Source organism: Camellia sinensis, chromosome 6 (genome assembly GCF_055761805.1).
Source record: "Camellia sinensis isolate YWXY chromosome 6, ASM5576180v1, whole genome shotgun sequence".
In the NCBI taxonomy this organism is placed as follows: domain Eukaryota; kingdom Viridiplantae; phylum Streptophyta; class Magnoliopsida; order Ericales; family Theaceae; genus Camellia; species Camellia sinensis.
This window is the reverse complement of record NC_138966.1, coordinates 112,804,868-112,829,925: the sequence shown is the minus strand read 5'-3', so window position 1 is coordinate 112,829,925 and position 25,058 is coordinate 112,804,868. Positions and strand designations below refer to the sequence as shown.

General features: G+C 32.6%; 1 protein-coding gene across 1 annotated transcript; it reads right to left on the bottom strand.

Moving 5' to 3' along the window:
• Positions 1-8,287: 8,287 nt before the first annotated feature.
• On the bottom strand, positions 8,288-14,678 carry LOC114290088 (Basic-leucine zipper (bZIP) transcription factor family protein). The gene is made up of 4 exons (XM_082874560.1): positions 13,614-14,678; positions 13,459-13,530; positions 10,210-10,239; positions 8,288-8,859 (listed from the first exon to the last, which is right to left on the bottom strand). The coding sequence occupies exons 1-4, from the start codon at positions 14,331-14,333 to the stop codon at positions 8,779-8,781; spliced, it is 903 nt and encodes a 300-aa protein (XP_082730686.1). The 5' UTR covers positions 14,334-14,678; the 3' UTR covers positions 8,288-8,778.
• Positions 14,679-25,058: the final 10,380 nt, after the last annotated feature.

Genomic DNA, 25,058 nt, shown 5'->3' with positions numbered 1-25,058 from the left:
AAACAGCAGACATGATTTTGATAATTGATTGTCTATTATTTTAAAAATAATTAAAATTTGATCATGTGATTATGAATGTCTGATTAATTTATTTATTTTTATGTATAATTTTTTTGATAAACCTTACTATGGGTCTGTTTGGGAAGAGTTTTTCTAGGCTTTTTTGGTTATTTTAGCCACAAAAGACAAAATAGACTATTTTAGCCATAAAAAATAAAACATCACATTCAACCCATAATCGGGCCTGTTTGGTAGAGCTGTGGGAAAGTGTTTATAGCTTATACCTCAACAGCTTATAACTTTCAGCTTAAACTGATTTCCAGCTTATTCTTAAAGCATCTCTTGCCTCACTCAAAGAATAAGCTGATTTCTGACTTCCAAAAAGCTACCAGCTATAAGCTAAACTAAACACATCAAAATAGCTTAAATTAAGCTGAAAGCTGAAATAAGCTATAATTAAGCTCTGCCAAACAGGCACATCATTACACTCTTCTCTCACAAAAAAAGTTAAAAAAGTCAAAAAATCAAAAAGTTCTTCTCAAATTAAACTTTTTAACCCAGACTAAAATAACCAAAAAAATCAAAAAATCACCCTACTTCCCCCAACGGAGGCTATATGAATTGCATTTACCAAAATGGGCTCACATCATAAGACACAACAGCAACCCTATTACCTTCCAACTCCCAAAAGAAGTACTCGTTTGATTTTATTTTTAAAATCTGTTTTGTAAGAGAGAAAAATAATAATAATTTAGAAAACAGTCAAACTAAAACATAAAACATAAAACTAATTTGATAAGAAAAGATTAGAGATTTTTGAAAAAAATAAAAATTAATTTGATAAAAATAAATATCAAAAAAATATTTTAAAATTATTTTTGACATCCTAAAAGATAAAGGTCATATTTGGTTTGATTTTCAGAAACTTGTTTTAGAAATAATTTTTAAGAAATTAAAAAACACTTATCATTTTTACATCATTCCATCTTTTGGGAGATCAAAAAATATTTTTAAAAATTGAAAAATATGGTTTTATATTTATTTTTATCAAATTAGTTTTCAATATTTCAAAACAAATTATTTTTTTTTTTCCAAAAAAGAAACCAAATAAGGCCAAAATTGTGTAAAAATGATATAAGTATTTTTAATATTTTTATTTTTTCACCAAATTAATTTTATAATTTTTTGAAAAAATTTAAAATTTGAAAATCAAATCCAACATGCCAATTTTTTAATTTTTTTTTAGAGAGAGAGAGAGAGAGAGAGAGTGTTAAAAGGGTGAGTGGCAGGCGTGTTTGGCCTTTCACGGGAAGAGTTTGAATGGGTGACAGATAGAGATGGATGGGGGCCTGTGATATTGGAGTGTGTATTTATTATTATCACTATTTTGTTTTCACAGTAAAAGGTCAAATGATTTTGTTTCGGCAACAATAATAAAGATCACTAATTTTAGAGTTCTAAAAAGATCACTAATGACATAGTACTTAATAAATAAAAAAAATACAACACCAGGATTAAAATATCAAATCATTCATAGTGAAACCTACTGCCACATCATTAATGGTCACTACGCCAAAACAGGGCATTAACGGCCGTTTTTTTAACGGCGATAACGAAAACCGTCGTTAAAGGTACTATTAACGGCGGTTTTGTTACCGCCGTTAAAAAAACCGCCGTTAATGCCCACTTTTAACGGCGGTAACAAAACCGCCGCTAATGCCCAATCATTACCGCCGTTAATGACGGCGGCCTTTGCCGGCGAAACTCCGGTGTGCTCCGGCGAAACTCCGGCAAGCTCCGGCGAAACCATCTACAATAAAGTAAAAGTAATGTTTAAATATTTATTTAGGGAATATATTTCATGAAGAGTGGCTATGGTAGAGTGGTTAGTGTGGGTGGATGAGAGGTTGAGGGTTCAAGACATGGAGAGTGCAAGAAGAAAGAATTATTTTTTGAAAAATTTGAACCTATTAACGGCGGTAAAAAACCACCGTTTTTGGTCCTATGTTACCGCCGTTTTTGATCGACTTTTAACGACGGTAATTTACCTTTTTACGACGGTTGTACTTTTTTCGACACGCGCATAAACGGCGGTAACAAAACCGCCGTTAATACCGCCATTAAAGGCTTTAACGACGGTTTTACAGCCTTTAACGGCGGTAAAAAACCGCCGCTAAAGCCCAATTTTAACGTAGTGGGTAGTACTAATTAGTACTCTTACTCATAAAACATTTTTGCAAAAAGGGAGATTGGTAAAACAGAGAGAGGATACATTTACATATGGGTGGCTGTGGTATGAATGATGATGATGGGGTTTATTATTCTAAAATGATTAGTTTTGTGATCATCAATTTTGTGAACTACTATAATTTTTTTTTTTTTTTTTTGAAAAGGTGGGGAATCCAATTTGTTTTTATTTTTTCTAATAGGGTTTTTAAAGTTATTTTACTAATTTAATACTAATATTTAGCACTTTACTTTACACAACACAAGGTGATAGATTCTTATATTTTTTTTCTTGAAAAATGCTTGGGAGCATTAATTAGTGCTCCCACTAATTAGGTGGCGGTAGGTCCCGCCATTAATGATGTGATGTTTTGATCTTGGAGTTGTATTTTTTTTTTTACTTTTTTAATGCATTAGTGCTATTAGTGGTGATATTTTTAGTGGGATGAATGATTGTTGTTTTTTCTTTCTTGTTTTTTATTTATGGCAGAAGGAATAAAATCTCCAAAGTAGCCATTCTTTGTACAATCAAAGGGTACTCTGTTTTGTGCCACAGGAAAAAAAAAAAAAAAAAAAGGCCATAGCTTTTCTCAAATATAAATTGAATTGGAGAGTGCTGTAGGAGCCTATCACAAAGCTCACATCAATAATCTAAAGCCGTGCATTGTATATGTCTTGTTGAGTGTTTCGTCTCTGCAAAAAATTACATTGATTGAATATCAATAGTTACTTGATCAGATTACATTTGTGTCAACGGTACGTACGATTTTTAAAATAAATTGTTTATACAAATGTGATCTGATCAACTGACTATCGATATTCGATCAATACAATATTTTGCATGAATGAAACACTAGACGAGTTTTACACATTAAACGATTTTAATTATCCATACGAGTTCTGTGGTGAATCCAAAGAGGGCCAACAACACCTTCCAATTTGGTATCCCAACTAGAGAGGAGCCTCTCCCAAAAAAGAGTACTCTGCTAACTAAACCACAGAGTTGTTAGTAGGGAAGTATCAAAACCAAAGGATGCTTCATGGGATGAGAAGACTTTTTACACCATCTCTAACCTTTTATTAGATTTTTTTTTTTATCAAATTTATATTTGATAAAAAAATTAATAAAAGTTGTATTTTAACTGTTTTATCAGTTTGGTATCAAATAAATGAAGTAATAATTTTTTTCATCAAATGAATGAAGTGTTTTTCCTTTCATTAAATTTGTAGGTGATTTTTGGGTCTGATATCCATCCAGACGTTTTCCTGGACATCCTCCTGAATAATTGATTTTGGGATGAATTTGATAAAAATTTACTCTAGATGGACGATTGATTGAATGACCTATTGGATGACTGACCGATCGACCGACCAAATTTGATGAAAGGATTGAAATGTTATGCATCAAATCAAATTTTTATTTGAATTTAATAAAATATCTGATAAACGTTTAAAAATACTCTTAATAAGTCACAAAATCTCAAAAACATCTCAACTTCTTGTAAGGACCTGTAAAGAATTTTTTTATGATTACATTAATGTATTTTTGTCATTTTGTTTTTTGTCATAGTATAAAAATCAAGAAAATGGTTGAAAAGTCTACTCTTGAAGTAAAGTAAGAGTGATCTCTATAATTGTCAAAAGCATGTGATAATGGGCTTTCCTCCGTATTGTCATTGGATTGGAGGGTACTATTAAGCTTGTGAGAATCCACCACAGATCCCATTTTCGATAATTTGAACCGTTCAACGTGTAAAACTCGTTGAGTATTATATGTCTGTAAAAAATCACGGTGATCAAATATCGATAACAACTCATCGGATCAGATTTCTGTCAACTGTTTATTTTTTACCATGTATTTTTTTTATACAAAACTGATTTGATCACATAGCTATCGATATCCGATCAATGTAATTTTTTACAAGCATATAGTACGTGACGAGTTTTACACATTCACTATTCAAATTATTGAAACAGGACTCGTAGTGGGCCTTCACGAACCCAATAATACTTTCCAATCTGATCATGGACCGCAGAAAACCAACCCCTTAGAATAATGTTAGAGAGCTCTAAAATATTACTAGATTTACCTATACTTGTGTGACAAGAGATTGATGAATGTTAATTGTTTGTTTCTAAGTAAATCAATTAAGTTTTCATTTGGTATAAGTTAAAATAAGGTTTTTTGGTTAAAATAGTTAAAAATAAAATAGAATAGACTTTTTATTCTAACAAGATAAAATGTCACTTCTAAAATATAATAATTTTATTTTTTTTCTCACAAAGATAAAAAAAATCAAAAAATTTATCACAAACGAAACTTTTTAACCTTAAGTTAAAATAGTCAAAAAAAATTAAAAATTTAAAAAGTCAACCCATATTCCTAAAGAAAAAAAGAAAAAGAAAAAGTAATTCTGTGCTAAAAAATACTCTAGACATACTTGCAAAATAAATTTAAAAAAATCATAAGACTCTCTCGTGAGCTAGACCAGATGGGGGCAGTGGTGGGCCATTTTATTTAAACTCAAAAATTATTTTAGTGCGTTTAATTTAAATTTAAATTTAAAATTTTATTATATTTTAATGTAAATTTATTAATAAGGACAATATATATTAAATATTAAAATGAAATATTATTTTCTCTCATGGTACATCTTAATTAATTATGCGTATTTTTTCTATTCAAATCTTTTTATCTTCTTCCTTAAGTTTCAATTATTTTTTTTCTTCTTCTTCCTCATTTCAAAACTTCAATTCACCCTAACTCACCATTATCATCAATATCATTATTTTTTTATTATATTATTACTTGTAAATATATGAAAGTTTGAACTATGGCTGTCAATGGATCGGATTTAATCCGAATCCGATCTGATAATTCGAATCTGTTTACAAAAAATTCGATCCGATAATCTGAATCCGTTGAATCCATTTATTAAATGGATTGAATCTGCAAAAATCCGACCCAACCCGATAACCCGATAATCCGATCCGAGTATTCTCAATTTGAATGAAAAAAAACACAAAATGAAAAAAAAAAATCAAATTATATAAAATTGTAGCTCAATAAATAAATAAATAGATCGGATCGGATTATCGGATTGGATATCCGAAATCATCGGATTCGGATTCGGATATCTATAATCGGATATAGACTAAACGGATTCGGATCGGATTTGGATTTGACATAATCGGATCGGATTCGGATTTTGACAGATCCAATCCGAATCCGATCCATTTACGGGCCTAGTTTGAACAAGATTAAACAATGAATGAGAGTAATAATCAAAATAATTTTTTGAAGCAACTCATCAAAGAGGAAGTAAGTATTCACATAAATATCAAAAAACAATTATTGATTTTTATGTTTTTTTTAACATAAAAGCGAATATTCAATCTATTTTTCATTATTATTGTTCGATTCTAGAAGTTAAAATGCGAAAATAGAAGAAATATTTTTCAGAGGGTATTTCAAAAGTAATTTGACTTTTTTTAATTTGTTTTATTTAGGTGCATTGAGAATAAATTGTAATCCTAAATTTAATAGGGTGTAATGAAAAGCTTGGCTCACTTAAACATTTTTTTGGTGTAAATAGAATTCCGCTAGTGGTGGCCATTGACTGTTTGGGTCGGGCCAAAACTAGAAAGAAACACAGAAAACTTGTGCCCAAACATGACTTGACTTGACTTCATATCTAAAAATTCAATTCCAAGTTCGACAGTTCAATAAAAATAGACCATTAATTTTTTTTTTTGAAAATAAAAATAATTGATTATTTGACCAATATGATTTTTTTCAATATAGATGATCTGCACATCAAAGAATGAACAATTTGAATCAATAAATTGGAGTCTGTGATAGGTTGTAAAATTCCAACTGCAATGGTCCAGTGGAGATAAGTTATACTCTTTTAAGAATTAATTATACTATGAACACCGAAGATTTTTATAAAATAAAACAAAAATGTGGAACAAAGATAGGTCTCACATAGGAGTTCACCATGTGTGAAATTCACCCTTGGCTCACATGTATGTCCCATTATCTGAAAACAATGTATGCACTTAAATTTCCTCAACAAGAATATGTCTAGATATAGTGAAAAGAGAGTATTCTTAAAAATTGGAATGTTTAAGGTCAAAAAGAAAATAACTTTAAGTATGATATTATACAACACTGTGAATTGTTTCAAGATAGAATATAATAATAATAGGCATGAGACGAAGACTTATGTACAAGATGAGCCTAAAAGGCAAGCGCTCTCTAGCCATCTAACCCATAGCATAAGAGGTGTGTAGCTTGGACTGGAATATAATATAATATAGTATAAAGAGATATTAAGGGGTTGTTTGGGATGATCTAAATAAGTGCACTTTTTAACTTTTTATGAAATATGGGTTGAGTTTAGGTTGGGTTTGAAATGATGTGTTAGAGAGATGATGTGACTTAAATAAGATGATGTGACTTAAATAGGATAATGACTTTTTGACTTTTTATCTTTTTCAAGACAAGTCAAACTTGGCCTAAAGGTGAGTATAGTCCAAGCCCAACACGCCGTAAACAATAGACACTGGCTATAGACCAAAGGCCAGAGGTCACCCCCTTGAAATTAGAATTGTAACCCTGGAAATATTTATAATGTGGTCCAAACACCCTACTTTGCAACAAAAGGAGAGAAAATAAACATAGTGACAAACAACTACAAGACAAACACAAACACAGGACTCTACTTCGAGGGGTCTTTTTTAACCAGATCACAAAAGAAAACAAATGACAGGTCCACTTAGATAACCTTGAAAAGAACCAAAAAATATATATATATATATATATTGGATGGCTTAGTTGAAAAATGTTTCTTAGCTCTTATTTTTAAGGGAGGTAAGACCTTTTATTAAAATAATAATAGCAACAATAATAATGCTATAATCATTACATTATCTTATTAAATTTTTTATGGATTTGACTTCCCTTCAAATCTCAAATTGGATTGGAGATATATTGTTAGGTTTGTTGAGCTCATTTTTTAGTTTCGTTTTGATAATTTGAACGATTCATATTATAAGGTTCCTCGAGTATATCATCCTTACAAAAAATCAAATCGATCAGATAACGGACACCACGTGTGTAGATAAGTTTTTTATGAAAAAAAAATAAACGTGAAAAAATAAATAATTTTTATAAAATTAATCCAAATACATAATTTTCATTATCCGATAGACTTGATTTTTTTATAAAAATGATATACTTGACAAACCAACAGTTCAAATCACTCCATGAATCTTTAAATGGCCAAATTGACCGGACTGAACAATCCAATCTGATAGTTAGAAACAGTCCAATCCCTTTGTTTATACTTGACAAACCAACAGTTCTATCGATCTAATGAGTTGCACTACTCATTTTTGTACCCAATATAAACAAAATATGATAACATATTTACGCTTTGTTTGGCAAGGCTCTTTTCAATCAAAAAATTAAAAAATTATTAAAAAAAATCAAAAAATCAACAATCCATATCAAAAAGTCAAATATTTCATTTTCTCTTTATTTTTTGCACATCTTTTCCTAAAAAGCTAAAAAATCATCTCAAACATACTAATTTTTTTTATATCACATTTTAACTAAAAAGCCAGAAAGCCAAAAAATTACTAAAAAAACTTGTTCCCAAACGAAGCCTTAATTATCATAATATTATTGAACCAAAAAAAAAAAAAAAGGAAGTAAAGATCATTGCCAGTGGTTCCGTCATTTTAGTAATGCAAAAACTCATGTTTTGGCACGCCAAAAAAAATTACAAAACAAACAAAGAACAGAATACATTGCATGAACCAACTTGAGGTAAAATGAGTTTCCATATATTTTGATTTGGTGCTAAAATTAGGAGACTGGTAGCTATGAACTTAAAGGCACTCCCAATTCCAACCAGTTGCGAACAATTATTTTTTTCAGCAGAAACTTCGAGACCCCTCACCGGACAATGTTAAGGTCACTACATATAGCCCAAATTTCAGCCAAACAACCTCCTCAAAAATGAAAGAACCATAAAAAAGGAACACAAACAGCTAACGAAGCATTAACCAATAAATACAGATTCTGCAAAATAATGTTATATAATACACGGTCCAAGAAAGTAAAACCAGTCACTATTCACCAACCCTATATTTTTGTCATAAACACTGAGACATAACCCTGTTAACATATAAATACAATATACCAGTCCAGCATCCTCTGGGACATGAGGCCTGTATTACAATACCTGCTAACTACCCAAAAAAAAAAGAAAAAAGAAAAAAGAAGAGTGAACACTTCTCTCAATGCTATCATCAGAGAGAAATCATCCTCCAGTCTTCAGTAATAACATATTTCATCACTGAGATTGTAATGAATAGGCTTTTTCATTGTAGCGGAGAAACATTATCTGCTGGTTGGTTGAATGATTTGTCTCAACCAAAAATAATTTTCCAAAAAAGATGCTGCCTTGCCTCGCCTTCTACCATGCATAAAAAACAGAATTTCTATTTTATCCCATAGATCACATGGGAGTAAATAAATTACTACCATTGCATGGAGTGGACTCTCCGCAGTACACGTGGTGGTCTTCGCTTCTCCACAATTGGAACAACTTTTTCCATGAGCTGCAAAGAAGATTATACAAGATTGTTTATGTTCCTCTTATCTATTAGTTTATTTGTAACAAAATCATCGCTCAATGTCTAAATTGTTTTAGCATGAAAAACTAGGCAAATAATAAGGTAAGCCGGCATCGCCTTCACAAATCAAGTTCACTATTCATTCCTCCCCAACTATTGGCATTACATTACCAGCACACAAAAATTGATATTCATGATTGACAATGAGAAGATTAACATCAATCTTGGACTTAATAAATTGCAGGAAACTCGACCATACAATCTTGGACTTAATAAATTTCCATTACAACATGGCAACACATAGGTAACTCCATCTTACAACCTTGGACTACATAAATTGCAGAAGCAGCAATACTTGACACATATGCTAATCAAAATTCATCTCCATATCTTTTGTTAATTGATTTCAACAACATCTAACATGAAATTTTAGTCTCACTACAGACGTATGCAGCTTTCAATAGAGGGGAAAATATTTATTAAATATATATAAAATATTTATCATGATAATCCCTAATGTCACTGCTATCTGTCTCCCTCTACCTCCAATTTTCTTCTTCATCATTCTCTATTCTTCTTCTATCTCCCAAGCTTCTCTCTCTAGGTTCTTACACATCTTCCCCTTTCTCTCTTCTTTTACATGGTGTTTTGGGTCCATTTTTTTCCCTACACTGTTCTCTCACCTTGATTACATTGAATGGAAGCTGCAAATTATTTTATGCAAGGACCTAATAGGTCATTAAGGTAAGGTATTCAAAGCACAAAAACAGTGATTGTATAAAAAAGATACCAAAGTTATATCAGATAAGCAAACAGAAAAATAGTTGTGGCTACAGTAACAGAAGAAAGAACTAAATGACAGAAGCCACACGGCAAATGGATAAAGAAAAAAGATTTACAATGCACAATACACTACAGAACTAAAGTGGGACTAATATAATTGTGGATTCCCCTGGGATGTCACATATGGGCTTGTCAAAATCCACGAGGGTAACGATGGTAAAGATGAAAATGTATATCATCGATTTAAATACAGTTCATTGTATGAGATTGGCTAGAAATTCAGAAAGCTATTTTGCCAAGCCTATACGAAAACCTAATACATCTTCAACAATATTTTGTTCATCCAATATAACATGAGGTTAAACTCTGTCCTTTTTTCAAAATTTTATTTTGGAATACTCTAAAAACAAAGTCACATTCATCTGAGATACAAAACTTAAAATTAGAAATCAATAAAAAATAACATTCACAAAACTGCCATAGCTCTCAAGACTATATTCCATAATAACAATGATAAGCGAGAGAGCCCAGGTAGCAGATTTAATTTCATACCTGCTTAAATCTTTCCCTAGTTCGCTCTGCCTGCATTCGAAAATCATTTGTTAGTTCATAGGTTTCAAACAATAAAGAACAATAAACAACATATTTTGAAGTTGCCACCAAAGGAATATAATAAAAATCCCAAGATGGATAGCACACACTCCAGCCCATCCGCTCTTGCAGGCTCAATCTTGAACATAAAAAATATAGAGATTATATACAATGTTGCAAAACCAGAAAGTAAGGCTGTCAAACAAAATTGAGAAATTCAACTTCTGCTTCCCCAATTCATTGACAAATACAGACCTACAGTCCATGTAGGAACAAAAAATTTCATGGTTAACCACTTTTTTTTAGCAAAAACCATTTCCCTAACTAACTGAAACTTAACAAGGCTCATATTCATTCTTCAGCTTAAGTACTTGCTCGTAATCCAAATGCAATTCATTTATACTCCATTAGAAGAAGCTGGACAGGACATGAACAGTTGCAAAATAAAATTTCATGAGTCACAAACAAAAGCTTCTTTGGTCTTCAGCATACAAATTGCCAACAAATACACTTCATAAGTTACCATGCAGTATCGTGAACCAAGAAAGTAAAGTTTTAACTACTGAATCACCATATTTAACTACAAGAATTATATCCACGGAGAAAGGACACCACTGAATCACCACATTTGACTACATTCTTGGTTCACTAAATTCTTTTGTGGTCTATGCAATATTTCCTTCTTGTCATAGTGACTCAAGATGGCAAGTATTGGTGCAGTGCAGATATAGGAGAAACAGAGAACCAAAATTATCACAGAGTGAAGTTTTCAAAGGCGAATGCACAAGGAGAGATGTTTTTTACCCGTCGTGAGACAAGTCCAGAGGTGTTGAGGCATAAACCATTTGTTTTGAATTTTTATTTTATATTTTTTAAATACTGTATTACTTAAATAAAAATTAAATAAATAAATAAATAAAAGAGTTAAAGAGAACAAAATGACATCGTTTCCTGCAGTTTTTGTGAAGTGAACAAAATGACGTCATTTTACTTCAAGGTAGAAGAAAAAAAAAAGGTTAAGAGAACGCAGAATGAAGGACGAAAGAGAGAGGTAGACGCTGGTGGCCACTCCTTCACCTACTGCCGCCAGAGCCATATCCGGCCGTCCTTCTCCTTGCGCTTATCCTCCTCCATCCCTTCTATGCCTTCTTCTGCACCCCTTCTCTCCTCCCCGTCCTTCTCCTTTTTTTTCTTCTTTTTCTCCTTCTTCTTCCCCCAATCTGAAAAACCTAGGTTTTCAGAAACAGCGGCGCCGACTGTACTCAGTTCGTCTAGCACTACGCCTCCTTTCACAATATAAAAAATTGTTCAAATCTGGTGGTGATGTGAGAAAGTTATACATATAGATGTATATGTGTATATGTATGTATTCAAATTGATCTTTGAAAGCCCTAGATCTAGGGAGTTGGGGGAAGAATAAGGAGGAGGAGGCACAGAGAGGCACAAGAGACAGATTCTCTGGCAGAGTGGGGCACCAGCGGAGGTGGAGTGGGGCCATTCCGTTATGGACCTTAAGGTCACACCAAAGAAGCGAAGGACAAGGAGGAGAGAATGGAGGCGGCAGACTGCGTAGAACGAGGAGGAAGAGGTCGGCTGGCAAGGCTGGGGTTGGTGATGTAGATTGCTCCGGCAGTCTGCCTCTTCCAGCAGATTTCTAGCAGTCTTCTCCTCTTTCTCTACGTTCTGTTTTTATTTTTATTTATTTTATTTTTTTGGTCTTGAAAGTAAAATGATGTCATTTTGTTCACTCCACAAAAACTGCAGGAAACACAGACTCCAGAGGATCCGAATGCTTTAATTAATATATCAATATAGGTGCATTTTTACTTGATATTTTTTCACATTTTATTTTTAATTAATAGATTGATATTTCTCACGTTTTTTCAATGTGTATATAGACGTAATTCACCAATCTTGTTCAGGTCAATTGATCAGTCACCAAGAAAAACAAAAAGACAAAAAAAGTTGTAATGAATCCCACATCGCTGGTTTACATGCCTTTTGAGGCAAACATTATTACACAATAAAAACAAGTTATGAAACTTAGATTTTGTTTGGAGTCCCACATCAAGCAAGAGACGAAGATGTATGAGGTAAAAGGCTATGGATTACTACACCTGTTGGACACGTGGGCAGCATATGTTGGGTTACTTTGCACAACATAATGATGAGCTTTTATGCAGTTCAAACCACCTGGTTTAGCACAATTTCAGTAGTTTTAACTGATTCAAACCGCTTTGTCTCATGAACTAGACGATTCACTTGCAATTTTCATTTGTACGTCTTAACACGTTATGCACGAAAGGCTCGGCTTTTTTTACACGAGGCAAATGTGTTATCATAAAGGTGTACACATAATAGGTGAATCACTTAAACTTCAATGCTTCGATGCATTTTGGGTGCATCTCGCCTTGTAGCGCACCAAAGAAACTCCTTTTAAAACAAGTGGATACCCCTCAAAATTTTCACTTAGCAAGCACCTGACTAATAATTCCAAATAGTAACATCATCCTACATCTAATAAAAACAACTAGGCTTTGCGTCACATAATTTCAAGCAAACAAGAAGTACAAATATAAAAGAAAGAAATATGGCAAGCAAGAAATGACGTATCCATAAGTTACAGGTAAGAAGCAAGAGGATATTGAGGCAAATGAGAATATTGAAGATAGGGCAGCAAACGGCCGTACCAGATGCAACAATAACATGACAAATAGATTATTAGAGAATACTGATTAAGATGGTTCAGTTTTGGTTAAAGTAGACTAGTGACATGACCAAATAAGAAAAATTGTGTTGGTTTCCATTGTAATTGATAGAACTCTTTATCTGAGGAAGTAAGTTTTGACAAGCTGAAATGACAGTTCTTGTCGGGAAGCACATGCATCTCAAATAAATATGCGAGGCCCAAAAGCAAACGTAAAATCTAACTTCACTATTGAACATGATTGCTACATGACATCCTCTAATTAGATGGCCAGGAAAGTTCTAATCATTAATGAAATATCGCTTCACCCAATTGTTTGTAAAAGCCTATTCTGCTTTAGCAATTTAGCAATGTGTTACATCAAAATGAAATAAATCCAACAAATAAACCCCAAACTTATTAACATACTCACCAATACTATTCAACAATTTCCAATTATTTAGAAATTAGGCCTAACAAGCAAAAACAATTCTAGATCATTCTCAAATATTATATGATTTTACCTTCTCTTTCAGCAGCTTTTCATTTTCCTCCTCTAATTTCACAGCTAAAGATTCTAGTTCAACTTGGTAAGCCTACAATTGAAACCACGAAACCGTAATCAATCAAATTCATCAACACCATAAAAACAAAAGGGTCTGAAAAAAGGTAACTTTACCTGCTTTCGCTCCCTCGACCTGGCCGCAGACTCTCTGTTCTTAATCATCCTCCGCTGTCTCTGCTGAGCAGCCTTATCCATGGGCTCCAAAACAGCTCGTCTCTTCCCTCTCCCTCCAATCCCATCCACTCCATTTCCAAACCCTATCACGCTATCAACACTTTGCTGTGATTGAAACGAACTCAACGGCGGCATCGGATCAAACGCAAACATCCCTCCGCTCAATCTCTCCACCGGCGCCACCACCGGCTCCACCTTCACATCCTCCTCCTCCTCCACCGCCTCAGCCTTCGCCAGAAAATCCTCCAAAGTCATCATCTCATCCGGAGCCTCCTGCTTACACTCCCTCCTCACACTCCGGCCAGCCACGATCTCCTTCCACACATCATCCACCGTCTTGTTCGTCATCGTCGGAGCCTCTCCGCCGTCGTTATCGCTGATCGCCGTCACAGCTCCGGCGGCATCCAATAAAGTGATCTCGGCGTCGAGCAATGTGTTGTCTGCGGGTTGATTGTCGCCATAGACGTTCCTCAAAAGGCCATCGACGGTCATTGAGCCTAAATTGTTTATGTTTTTGTTGTTGATTTTGTTATTGTTGTGATTTTTGTGGTTGTGGAGATCGGAGATCGATGAGGATTTTGTAGATGCTGAAGACGAAGACCTTCGTCTTTGATCCGAATTTCTCGAAGTCGAAGACGCCATCACCTTCGACGACGCCATCACTGCTGCGGATTTCTAGGGCTCCAATCAGAATTCTCTCTCTCTCATACAAATACACTCTAATCTGAAAATCAACAATTTTTCTCTCTCTAGAAAACTGTATATATGATTGTGAATGTCGGACCTAGGGTTTTGGATTCTGAGTATGGTGATCTGTTGGGATTCAGAGAGAAATTTTGGGGGATACTCACTTTCTGTGAACTCGAGTGTATCGAAGAAAGGTTTGAATGTACGGAAGGAAATGGAAAAAACCAAAGGGACCGGAGAAGAGAGAAGCCGGTTTCCGCTTCAATGGGTTTGTTTTCATTTTTTTGCCGGCTTAATTCTATTTTCACATATTAAGGCCTTGTTTGGTTTGTGTTTCTCAAAAAATTTTGAGAAAAATTCTCTATAAATAAGTTTTTAAAAGTAATCAAATTAAAAAAAAAATTTCAAAATTTTTTTTCAAAACTTGTTTGGTTTACAAATTTTCCAAACAAATCTTTCTCATACACATCAAATCAATCACTTTTTCCAAAATTCTCTCTCAAAATAATTTTTCAAAACATGTTTTGAAAAAAAATTAAACCAAACAAATTTTCGTACTTTTTATCTCAAAACATATTTCTAAAATACAAATCAAACAAGGCCTAAGACTCGTTTGAAACAGAATATTTTAATAATTTTTTAAATTTTTACAAAAAAAAATATATAAAAAAATAAAAAAAATAATATGATAATTTATAATAATTTTTTAACAAAAATAAAAAATTGTCCAACGAGATCTAAGAAAGTATTTGAAATACCATACAAAAGACAAAAGATTAAAAAATTATTGAAAAAGTAGACATTATTCACATGATTTGCAGAAAAAAACCCGAGTGTATCGAAGAAAGGTTTGAATGTACGGAAGGAAATGGAAAAAACAAAGGGAGCGGAGAAGAGAGAAGCCGGTTTCCAGTTCAATGGGTTTGTTTTCATTTTTTTGCCGGCTTAATTCTATTTTCACATATTAAGGCCTCGTTTGCCAAGAGGTTATTTTAGCCAATTAGTTAAAAAGTTATTAAATTAATCAAAAAGTCAACAACTCATACCAAAAAGTCAAAGATTCTCTTTTCTCTCTACTTTTTGTACATCTTTTCGTAATTAACCAAAAAGTCATCCCAAACATACAAGTTTTTTTTACCTACCTTTTTAGCCAAATAGCCAAAAAGTTACTAAATTAGCCTGTTCCCAAACGAGGCCTACTCGTTTGAACCAGAATACTTTAGTAGTTTTTTAAATTTTTACAAAAAAAAATATATGGAAAAATAAAAAAAATAATATGATGATTTATAATAATTTTTTTTTGACTAAAATAAAAAATTATCAAACGAGGCTTAAGTAAAGTATTTGGCAACAAAAAATTAAAAAATTATTAAAAAAAATTAAAAAGTTACATTATTTATATGTTTGGCAGAAAGAAAAAAAAAAATCTTAGACAGAGGGCAAAACGACAAAAATATCCTTCATTGGGAACAGGAAAAAGAAAAACAAAGAAAAAGAAAGGAAAAGCCAAACAAACCCGACTACCCACCACAGTTTTGTAAAAGAAAAAAGACAACTGTACTGACATGCACGGTACGCATGTCGTACTGATAGGATAATACTGTGATTTTAGTATTTGATACAATATTTTAATATATATTTTTTTTTATAAAAAATTAAAAAATTATCTTAAATAATCATTTTTTTCTCTATTTTTTTAATTAAAAAGTTAAAAACTACACTTACATAGTTTATCCCAAACACCTCTAAATTTCCTCTGCCACACATTTAATGAAAATTTTTAAAATTAAATTATTATTTAATTAAATTATCATTTAAAACAATTTTTTATCTTTTCTATTTTCTCAATACACATTCATATATTTGACTAGACATCAACCTTCGAATGAATCTAAGGTTTGCAAATGTTGGGTTCACAGTAATAAAAAAATTTATAGAGGTTGAGACCGTGGCAGAGAAGATCATAGAGATTAGGGTTGTGAATAAATGTTGGGTAGCAAGGGTATATTAGAGAGATTTAGGTCAAGTTTGACTATCCTAAATAAGTACACACTTTTTATCTTTTTTTCGTCACATCATCTCTTTACTTTTCTACACATCTTTTCGTAAAAAGACAAAAAGTGTACTTATTTAAGTCATCCCAAACAACCCCTTAGACTAAAACGGAGATGGGTTAAGAGTAGCGGTGGCAATGTAGGGCTAAGAGTTGTGGTGGTGGTGGTGACATCAATAGTAGTGGTGACATTCCAAGTTTTTCAGAAGAAGAAGAATAGTTGGATGATAAATAAATTATGATTTTGAAAATAAAAGATAAGGGCATTGTTGGAATAAAGAGATGTGTACTGAGAATTTTTTTTTTTTTTTTGATATATGCTCTGAGAAAGTGTTCATTAAAGTTATGTTTGTTTGGGCAGACTAGATTAGGTTGGATTAGCATTCTCATGATTAATAGTTATAGGACTACGAATCCTTTTGGATTATGTATCCTATCCTATAGGATTATAAGGAGGGACTAATAATCCAGACTTTGACTTAGTCCTCAAATTTATATCCCACCCCGCTCTGTGGGATTGAATAGTCCATCATGTGTGGGATACCATATCCGGATGGATTGTTAGTCTGTACTTCAATTGTTTAACCAAACATCGAATTAATAATTTTATTAGACTATTAGTCCAATCCTAAACTCATGTCCACCCAAATAAATATGACCTAAGTGTGTGGCCTGAAGGGATTTAGTGTGTGGAAATAGAATTATCCCTTAGGCCTTGTTTGTCATCTACTATATAATCCATCTTTTTATCTTTTTATCTTTTTTCCATCACATCACCTCTCTACTTTTCTGCACATCTTTTCGTAAAAAGACAAAAAGTGCACTTTTTTAGTACACCCCAAACCAACCCTTAGTCTTGTAGTCACACCTTAAGCCTATGTTTGGGAAGTCGGGTTTGATAATTTTTTGGATTAAAATAATCACAAAAAATAAAATAGGTTTTTTAACCTAATAAGACAAAATATCACATTCAATCCATAGTCATTAAATTCTTTCCCTCATAAAAAAGTCAAAAAAACCAAAAGTCCTTCTAAACCAGGCTTTTTAGTCCCAAGCTAAAATAGCCAAAAAGATAAAAAAAAGTTAAAAAGTCAACCCACTTATCAAACGAAGCCTAAGATGCGGTGAGGAGAAGGTTAGAAGTTCGAACTAATGGAGTAACGGTAACTTTTTTAATTGTAATATAATTTTACTAACAAATTAATATCTTACAATCTTAGCGCACACACCAAAAATAAATAAATAAATAAATATTTTACCTAGTATTCATAATTTTTTTTTTTTGTATTTATCTATTTTTGAAATTTTCAATACCCTTTTCATCATATTTCATTTGTTTAGATAAATTTTAAAAATAATTTTTTAACATTTAATTCTTCTCCTAGTCAAAAAATAAAAATAAGGACGTATAAAAAATATGAATAATGTTTGAGAGTCACAATTTATGTGACTCAAATGGCTCAAAACTGCCAAAACGACGTCGTTTTGGCATGTTTTGTGCTCAAAACGACGTCGTTTTGACAATTTTGAGCCATTTGAACCACAAAAATTGTGGCCCTCTACCATTGCTCAAAAAATATATTCAATCTTTTAATAATTGTTCAATATCTCGATGTTATTCTAATTAAAGGTGTAATTTAGGTGTGCTCGATTGGGAAGAGGAGTTGTGTAGTTCTAATTCGAGTTGTATTAATTTAAGTTTGATTTCCAGCCTATGTTTGTTCGAGGCCAATCCAAGTTTGAATTTTTCTGCCCAAGACTAACTAGGCAAATTTGAACCGAAGTTTTTTATTCTTCTTTCTTTTCATTTGTAGGCAAGTTAGTTATTTTTTAAAAAATTGAGTATTATTATTATGTTTTTTTTAACAAAACCATAAGTCACATCAAAATAAACAACTTTTTTTTTTTAATCAAAATAACCTAATAAAATTGAAAATTTTACTGTAGCATTACACATGATGATGAAATATATACTTAGGGGTTGTTTGAGATGACCTAAATAAGTGTACTTTTTATCTTTTTATGAAAAGATGTGCATAAAAGTAGAGAGATGATGTGATGAAAAAAAGATAAAAAATGTGTACTTACTGTAGCATTACACATGATGATGAAATATATACTCACAATCAAGATAGAGAGTCGAGATAATTGCATTTTAAATGAGTTTGAGAAAAGTAGGACTTACAAATGTAAGACATGAGATACATAGGTCTCGTTTGGGAAGTGGCTATTTTAGTAGGCTATTTGGCTATTTTAGTAGGTTATTTTAGTTTTGTGTTTGGGAAGATGAGATAAATTTTTAGTTGAGTTGTTGTATTGGAAAGTGTGTTGAAATGATGTTTAAATTTAAAATGACAGATTTATCCCTAACTTTTTTATTTTTAAAATTGATATAAAGGGGCAAAATGGCATTTTGCCCTTGATATAACACTGTGCGGCTGTGACAGTGTAGGCTGTGCCTACACTGTCCCGTGCAGCAGCCTATTTTTTTTTTTTTTTGAAAATCAGAGAAAAAGGTGCTACAGTAGAGGCTTATGGGCTAATTTTCCAAAAGAGGCTATAATAGCCTAAATCTCTTGTTGCCAAACACCCCCATAGTTAAGTTAATATTTTGGTCTAGATACTTTTAACATAATTCAACAAGTAATATTTTTCATATTTTTATATACTTATTTATATAATTTGGATTTTGAGTGTTCAAGATACTTAGTCTATTTGTTTAGGCCCAATCCAAATTCAATTTAGATTATGGGAGTTTAAAAATATGATGTCTAATCTTTAAGAAAATTCGAATCGTGCTCAAAATTTTCAAATTGAGCTCACTTGAGTTGCATCTTTACGTGTGATTGATCCATTTGATTATTAGAAAGATATTGTGTGCTAGTCTAGTAATTTCTAATATATTTTATTCATTTTCAATTTATCCAAGTGACAATTTTTTTATAAATAAAATGGAATTTTAATCTTGACATATGATATGAGTCATAGATCTTGCACAGTTAAATTCCATTTTAATTGCAACCTTATATGTCTAATCCCTGATCATTGATTGAATATGTCTAATTCCAAGCAGAATTATTTTATTATTATTCATATCATTGAATGGAATACACTTTATCAATTTTGTCACCAACAGATTAAACAGTGATTTGTGTTGAAATCAATTATATTCCAACAAAGAAAGGGACCATAATCACATGACCTTTATTACCTCGTGATTGCCCATTTCAACCATCCCATGACCAGCGGCACACAAATTAGTATGATCATTTTTATTTACAATAAATAAATAATTTTGTTACAAGGGATTAATGGCTACAAGTTAACAACGCAACCAAAGCAATGCACCTTGATAAAGGGCCACAAACAAATAAATTTGGTGAATTCTTTAAAAATATTGATATACTTAATTAATACAAGTAAGACAAAATAAAAATAAAAATAACAATAAAAATAAAAAATGAAAAATTAAGTGATACAAAGATTTACGTGATTTATTTCAAATTAAGGTTATGAATAAAGCTATATGTATCAATTGGTATACCAATTAGTGTACTAATAGATGATGTGACATAATTTTAAAAGTTTTGGATCTTTATAGTTTGTATAATGGGTGGGTCCATAGTTGTGAAGTGACAATGTCATAACATATATGTTGTTACAGTAATTAATATACCAATTGGTATATGTAGCACCACTATGAGGTTATATCCAAAGTGATTGTGATTTTTTTATTAGGGTAAATTACATTGACACCCCCTAAAATTTGGTCCAATTACATCCTACTCCTTGACATTTTGGAAATTAAATTCCCACCCCTGTGGTTAATATTGTCTCATTTTACAAGCTCCTTTTCTTATATAAAAGACAACAACCCCTAGTAAGCAAATAAAGAAAATTACATTGAAAAAGAGTACAGCCAAGGAAAGGAAAGAAAAACCAAATCAAACCAAGCCTTAAGTCCTATCAAATGGAGTCGACTACATAAATCCTTCTTCTCCATGCGGTCCTATTAAAAAAAAAAAAAAAGAAACAAAAAAATAAAGAAAAAAAAGAAAGTAAGAAAAGAGAGAGTAAATGAATTCAATATGTTTATTCTTTCTAAATAATTATAATGACAGGGGGTTAGTGTAATTTCCTAAACTTCAAAGGGTAATATATATTAAACTCAAATCTTAAGGGCCCCGTTTGTTTTCAGAGGTAGAATGGAGGGGATTCATAGTGAGGGGATTGTTAGTGAGGGGAATAAGTAAAATTGTGTTTGTTTTGATGATAGTTCTTAGTGTAGGAATTGTTAAATTATTTTTATATAAAATAATAAAACAAATAAAAAATATAAAAAATTAAACATTAATGTTTAAAAAAAAAATCCCAATATGTAAAAAATAAAAAAATAAAAAAATTTCTAATCCCCTCACTATTTTTCTAATACTACCTCCACCTTCACCTCTTCCATCCCAATCCCCTTCCAACCTCCATCTTAATTCCCTCCTCTATCCTCATCCCTTTCCCAATTCTACAAACAAATACAATACTAAATAACCCCACTTCTATCCTGATCCTCTCCAATCCTTTATACCCCAAAACAAACGGAGCAGAGAGGTATAAGTGTAATTTAACATTTTTTATTATGATCATGAAGTTACAAGATACTATTTCCTAATAAGTCACAAGTGCGAAAATAGTACACTCCATATTACCCAACAATTATATTGTGCTTATCTTATATTTATGAATGATCTGTTCTTTCATTTTTAATTTTTTTTTTTATTTTTTTTTTTATAACTTTTAGGAATTTGATTATGTTTTCGTTTTCTATTATTGGTCAATTTTGAAACACCAGAAAGTTTCTTTTTTGAAAACTATTTTTCGCAGTTTTTTGAAATGTTCATTATTTTTGTTTATGAGAACACCAAAGATAAAATAAAATAAATAAATGAACAAAACAAAGAAAAGCAAAACACCGACTTTTGGCGAAGTTTAGATCACAAAAATCTTGAGAGAGAATTAAAATAGAAAGTGATTTTTAATTATCTAATTTTATAGGAATCATATTATCAAATTAAATAAGAATACGATTTTTCAATTTTTTATGGGAATCTTATATTCATGAATTAATGTTACCCCCTTAAGAGTAAAAAATATCAAGTGACCAAACAATGTTTAATTTTTTTATCATCTCCTTTTGGAGGATTCCTTATGAACCAATCTCATGAATGGAGTGGACTATACAATCCATCAACATATATAGGCTTGTTACATTACATGGCTTATTATTTTGGTGATCAATTTGGTTCATTTTTTAAATCTATTTATTTGGATCATCTATGATTCATTCACTACTTCAATAGTGGTTTAGAACAAAATTTATCGCCACCGTCAGAGGTTTGATAGCCACCACATACTCGGTGGAAGGGCCATGAAATAAGAAGAAAAGAGAGAGAATAATTATAGAAAGGAAAGAGGAAGGAAGAAGCATGGAGATAGAAGATAGATAAAGAAAAAAAAAAGAAAAAAAGAAGAGAAAAATCTTATTTTTTGCCAACTTTCGGAGTTTCGACAACATTCAAAAAGAGGTAGAACAAGGTACATGAGGAATGAAATGAAAATTAGGCCATGAAATGAATTTAATAACGAGAAAATAAGTTGAAACGAAATTACGACAAGAGAGATACAAAAGCTTGAACATGTTAGTTTGAATATGAAAATTTTGCTAAGATTTCCATTAGTTCAATAAAACGGAGATGGATAGATGGGCTAAATTGTGACACGGAAGTAATATCAGGATTTTAATTGTTAAAATTGAAACCCTGAGATTTAAATTGAAAAACACGCAAAACCTTCGGGTTTTTTTTTTTTTTTTTTTTGTAATTTGCCCTAATTTTCTTTTATGAAGTCTGTATTAGATTATTTAGTATAATTTCTTCTTACAGCTTATTAAATAGAAATAATTTAAACAAATTGAAAAAAATTAATTATTTGAAAATTATAAGCAAAGTGTTTTTGACTTCTATTTCACAATTAGTAGATTTTAATTTATAATAAGTTGTACCAAATAAGCTCATAAACTTAAAAAATGTACGATTTTAGGTCAATGTCGAGTACACATGAATGGACTGCACCATTCAGTCCATGAAATGGATTTGAGAGCATTCAATCTCAAAATTTAATTCCTAATAATAAAATTCACATTAGACAAAGATTATTATTTTTCAGACATAACCTTGACGATGCCGTTTCACTACAAAAAATTTGTTTTTTTGCGATGGCATTTTACCCAAAACACCATCTCAGAAGCTTTTTTGTGACGGCAACTAGCTTTTAGTGAAGGCAAAAGGGGGGTCACAACAAAAGGGATTGCTAAAGGGCTTTAGCGACGGTATAACGCCGTCGCCTATTTTTTGCGATGGCAAAAATGCCTTTTTGCGACGGCAAAATACTGTCGGGATTAATGCGTGGAAATCTGAATTTTTTGAGACGGCACTGTGGTGCCGTCGCTAAAAGGGTTATTTGCGACGGCAAAAATCCCGTCGCTAAATGTTTATTTAAGACCGCAAACATGCAGTCTCTAAAAATATTATTTGCTACGGTAAAGAATACCGTCGCTAAAGAGCTTTTGTTTCAATTAATTAATGCGAATATCTTTTGCGACGGCTATACTACCGTCGCAAAAAACCTGGTTTTAATTTTTTTTTGTATGGAATGAGTACAACAGGCCAAGTGCTATGAACTATGTTTTTCATCCTGAATGGGTTAAAACCATCAGATGCTAAGCCAAGCCTTACACTTCGACAATCATTACTAAAGTCAATATTCTGACGGTCAAAATCTTTCCATGCAAGGAAGTCTGCAGGATGCCTAAAGACACCATCATCAGTTCGTTCCTCTGCATGCCATCTCATTAACTTAGCCGTCTTAGACGACATAAACAACCTCTGCAACCTTGGTTTTAAAGGAAACTTCCTCATTTGTTTTGCAGCTATTCGTTTGCCACCGTTGGTAAGACCATTTAAACCACCAACACCATTTGATTTTCATCTTCAACTGTTGAATATGACACATTTATCAAGATTGGCGTCCTCATTTCGAAACAACATGCAATTGTTGGGACATGCATCCCACGTCTCATACGTGAAGCCCAAATCTGTTGTGACCTTTTGAGCTTTATAATATGAGTCCGGGAGTTTCACACCCAACGGGAACGCCTCATTCAATAACTCAAGCAACATGTCAACAAACTTGTCTGTCCACTAATTAAGCACCTTCAGATGTAGAATTCGAACAATGAATGACAAAGATGTGAACTTCTGACAACTTGGATACAATTCACTTTGTGCATCTTGAAGAAGTTTGAAATACTTTGCAGTCTCTGCATTTGGACCGAGCTGGGGTTCAGATGCATGGGGATCAGGCCCCTGTGGTTCATTACCCTCAACACTTGTACCGGCATGTGGATTTCCCATAGCCCCTTGTATCATTCCAACCATATCGTCTCCAATGCCTAAATTAGCCAATGTTTCATTTTCTCGATTACCATGCAGAAATACGTAAGATTCCCCATGATTAATCCAATGTTTGTACTTCTTTTAAAAACCATTCAAAATCATATGCTCCCGTACACCCTCTCGTACAAGATGGTATTGGTTCTCACATTTTCTACACGGACAACTAATCATTGAACCTTCAACCCTATTGGTGTAGGCAAACACAAGGAATTGATCAATCCCATTAATGTATTCCCTCGACATCCTATTTGGCAAATCAATCCAACTCTTATCCATCATCTGTACTTCCCTCAAATACACACTTCAATTCTTTTATAATCTTCTCAACAATATATATAAATATATTTAAATGCTAGTCATTTTCCACATGTATATGTGTTTCCCACTATTAATTTGCTTCAGGCAAACTTATTGGGAGTTTGGGGGCTGAATATCGGAAGACGTTAAGAGGCCGAATAGTTGGTCCTAGAGAGTCAAAATTCATATATCGCATTTGGCCCCGTCTTATACACAAATCCAAAGGTACCCTATTCGGCCAAATAACCAGTTAAGTAAGGGGCCGAGTGAAGAGCGGCTTGCAACAAAAGGAGCCGAGTAAATAGTTATACGACGAATTGAAGGTGGGCCCAACCCTGAAGCCCAAGAAAGAAAAGATATAAATGGAAGAACATCATCCAGAGAGAGGGATGTGAGAATTATTATGCTTAACTTAAGATACAAGTAACTAAGAGAGACTTAACCGTCGGAGTGCTAATTCCAGCACCTCCGACCGGAGTGTTTATTCCTTTTTAGGTTGTCAACTGAGGATCTCGAGCGTCCTAGTGGATCAAAAGAGTATTTCCAAACCACTTCCCCACAATTGGCGTCGTCTGTGGGAATACTCAACTACATCCATGCGCGGGCGTAACGAAAGACCCTCCGATAGTCACTGACGAAATCACACAGAGAGGCGACCTCACCCTAATAAACATGCTTGGACCGGAGACTATCGCCGCAAGACGTGCCTTGAACTTTGACTCACTTGCCCAGAACTTGCCCTCGACTTCAGCACATGAGACAACGCAAGCGATCATGGAACAGGCAAATCAAAACAAATAGAGGTTGGAAATACATAATCGCTGAGAACGAGCACCTCCGTTA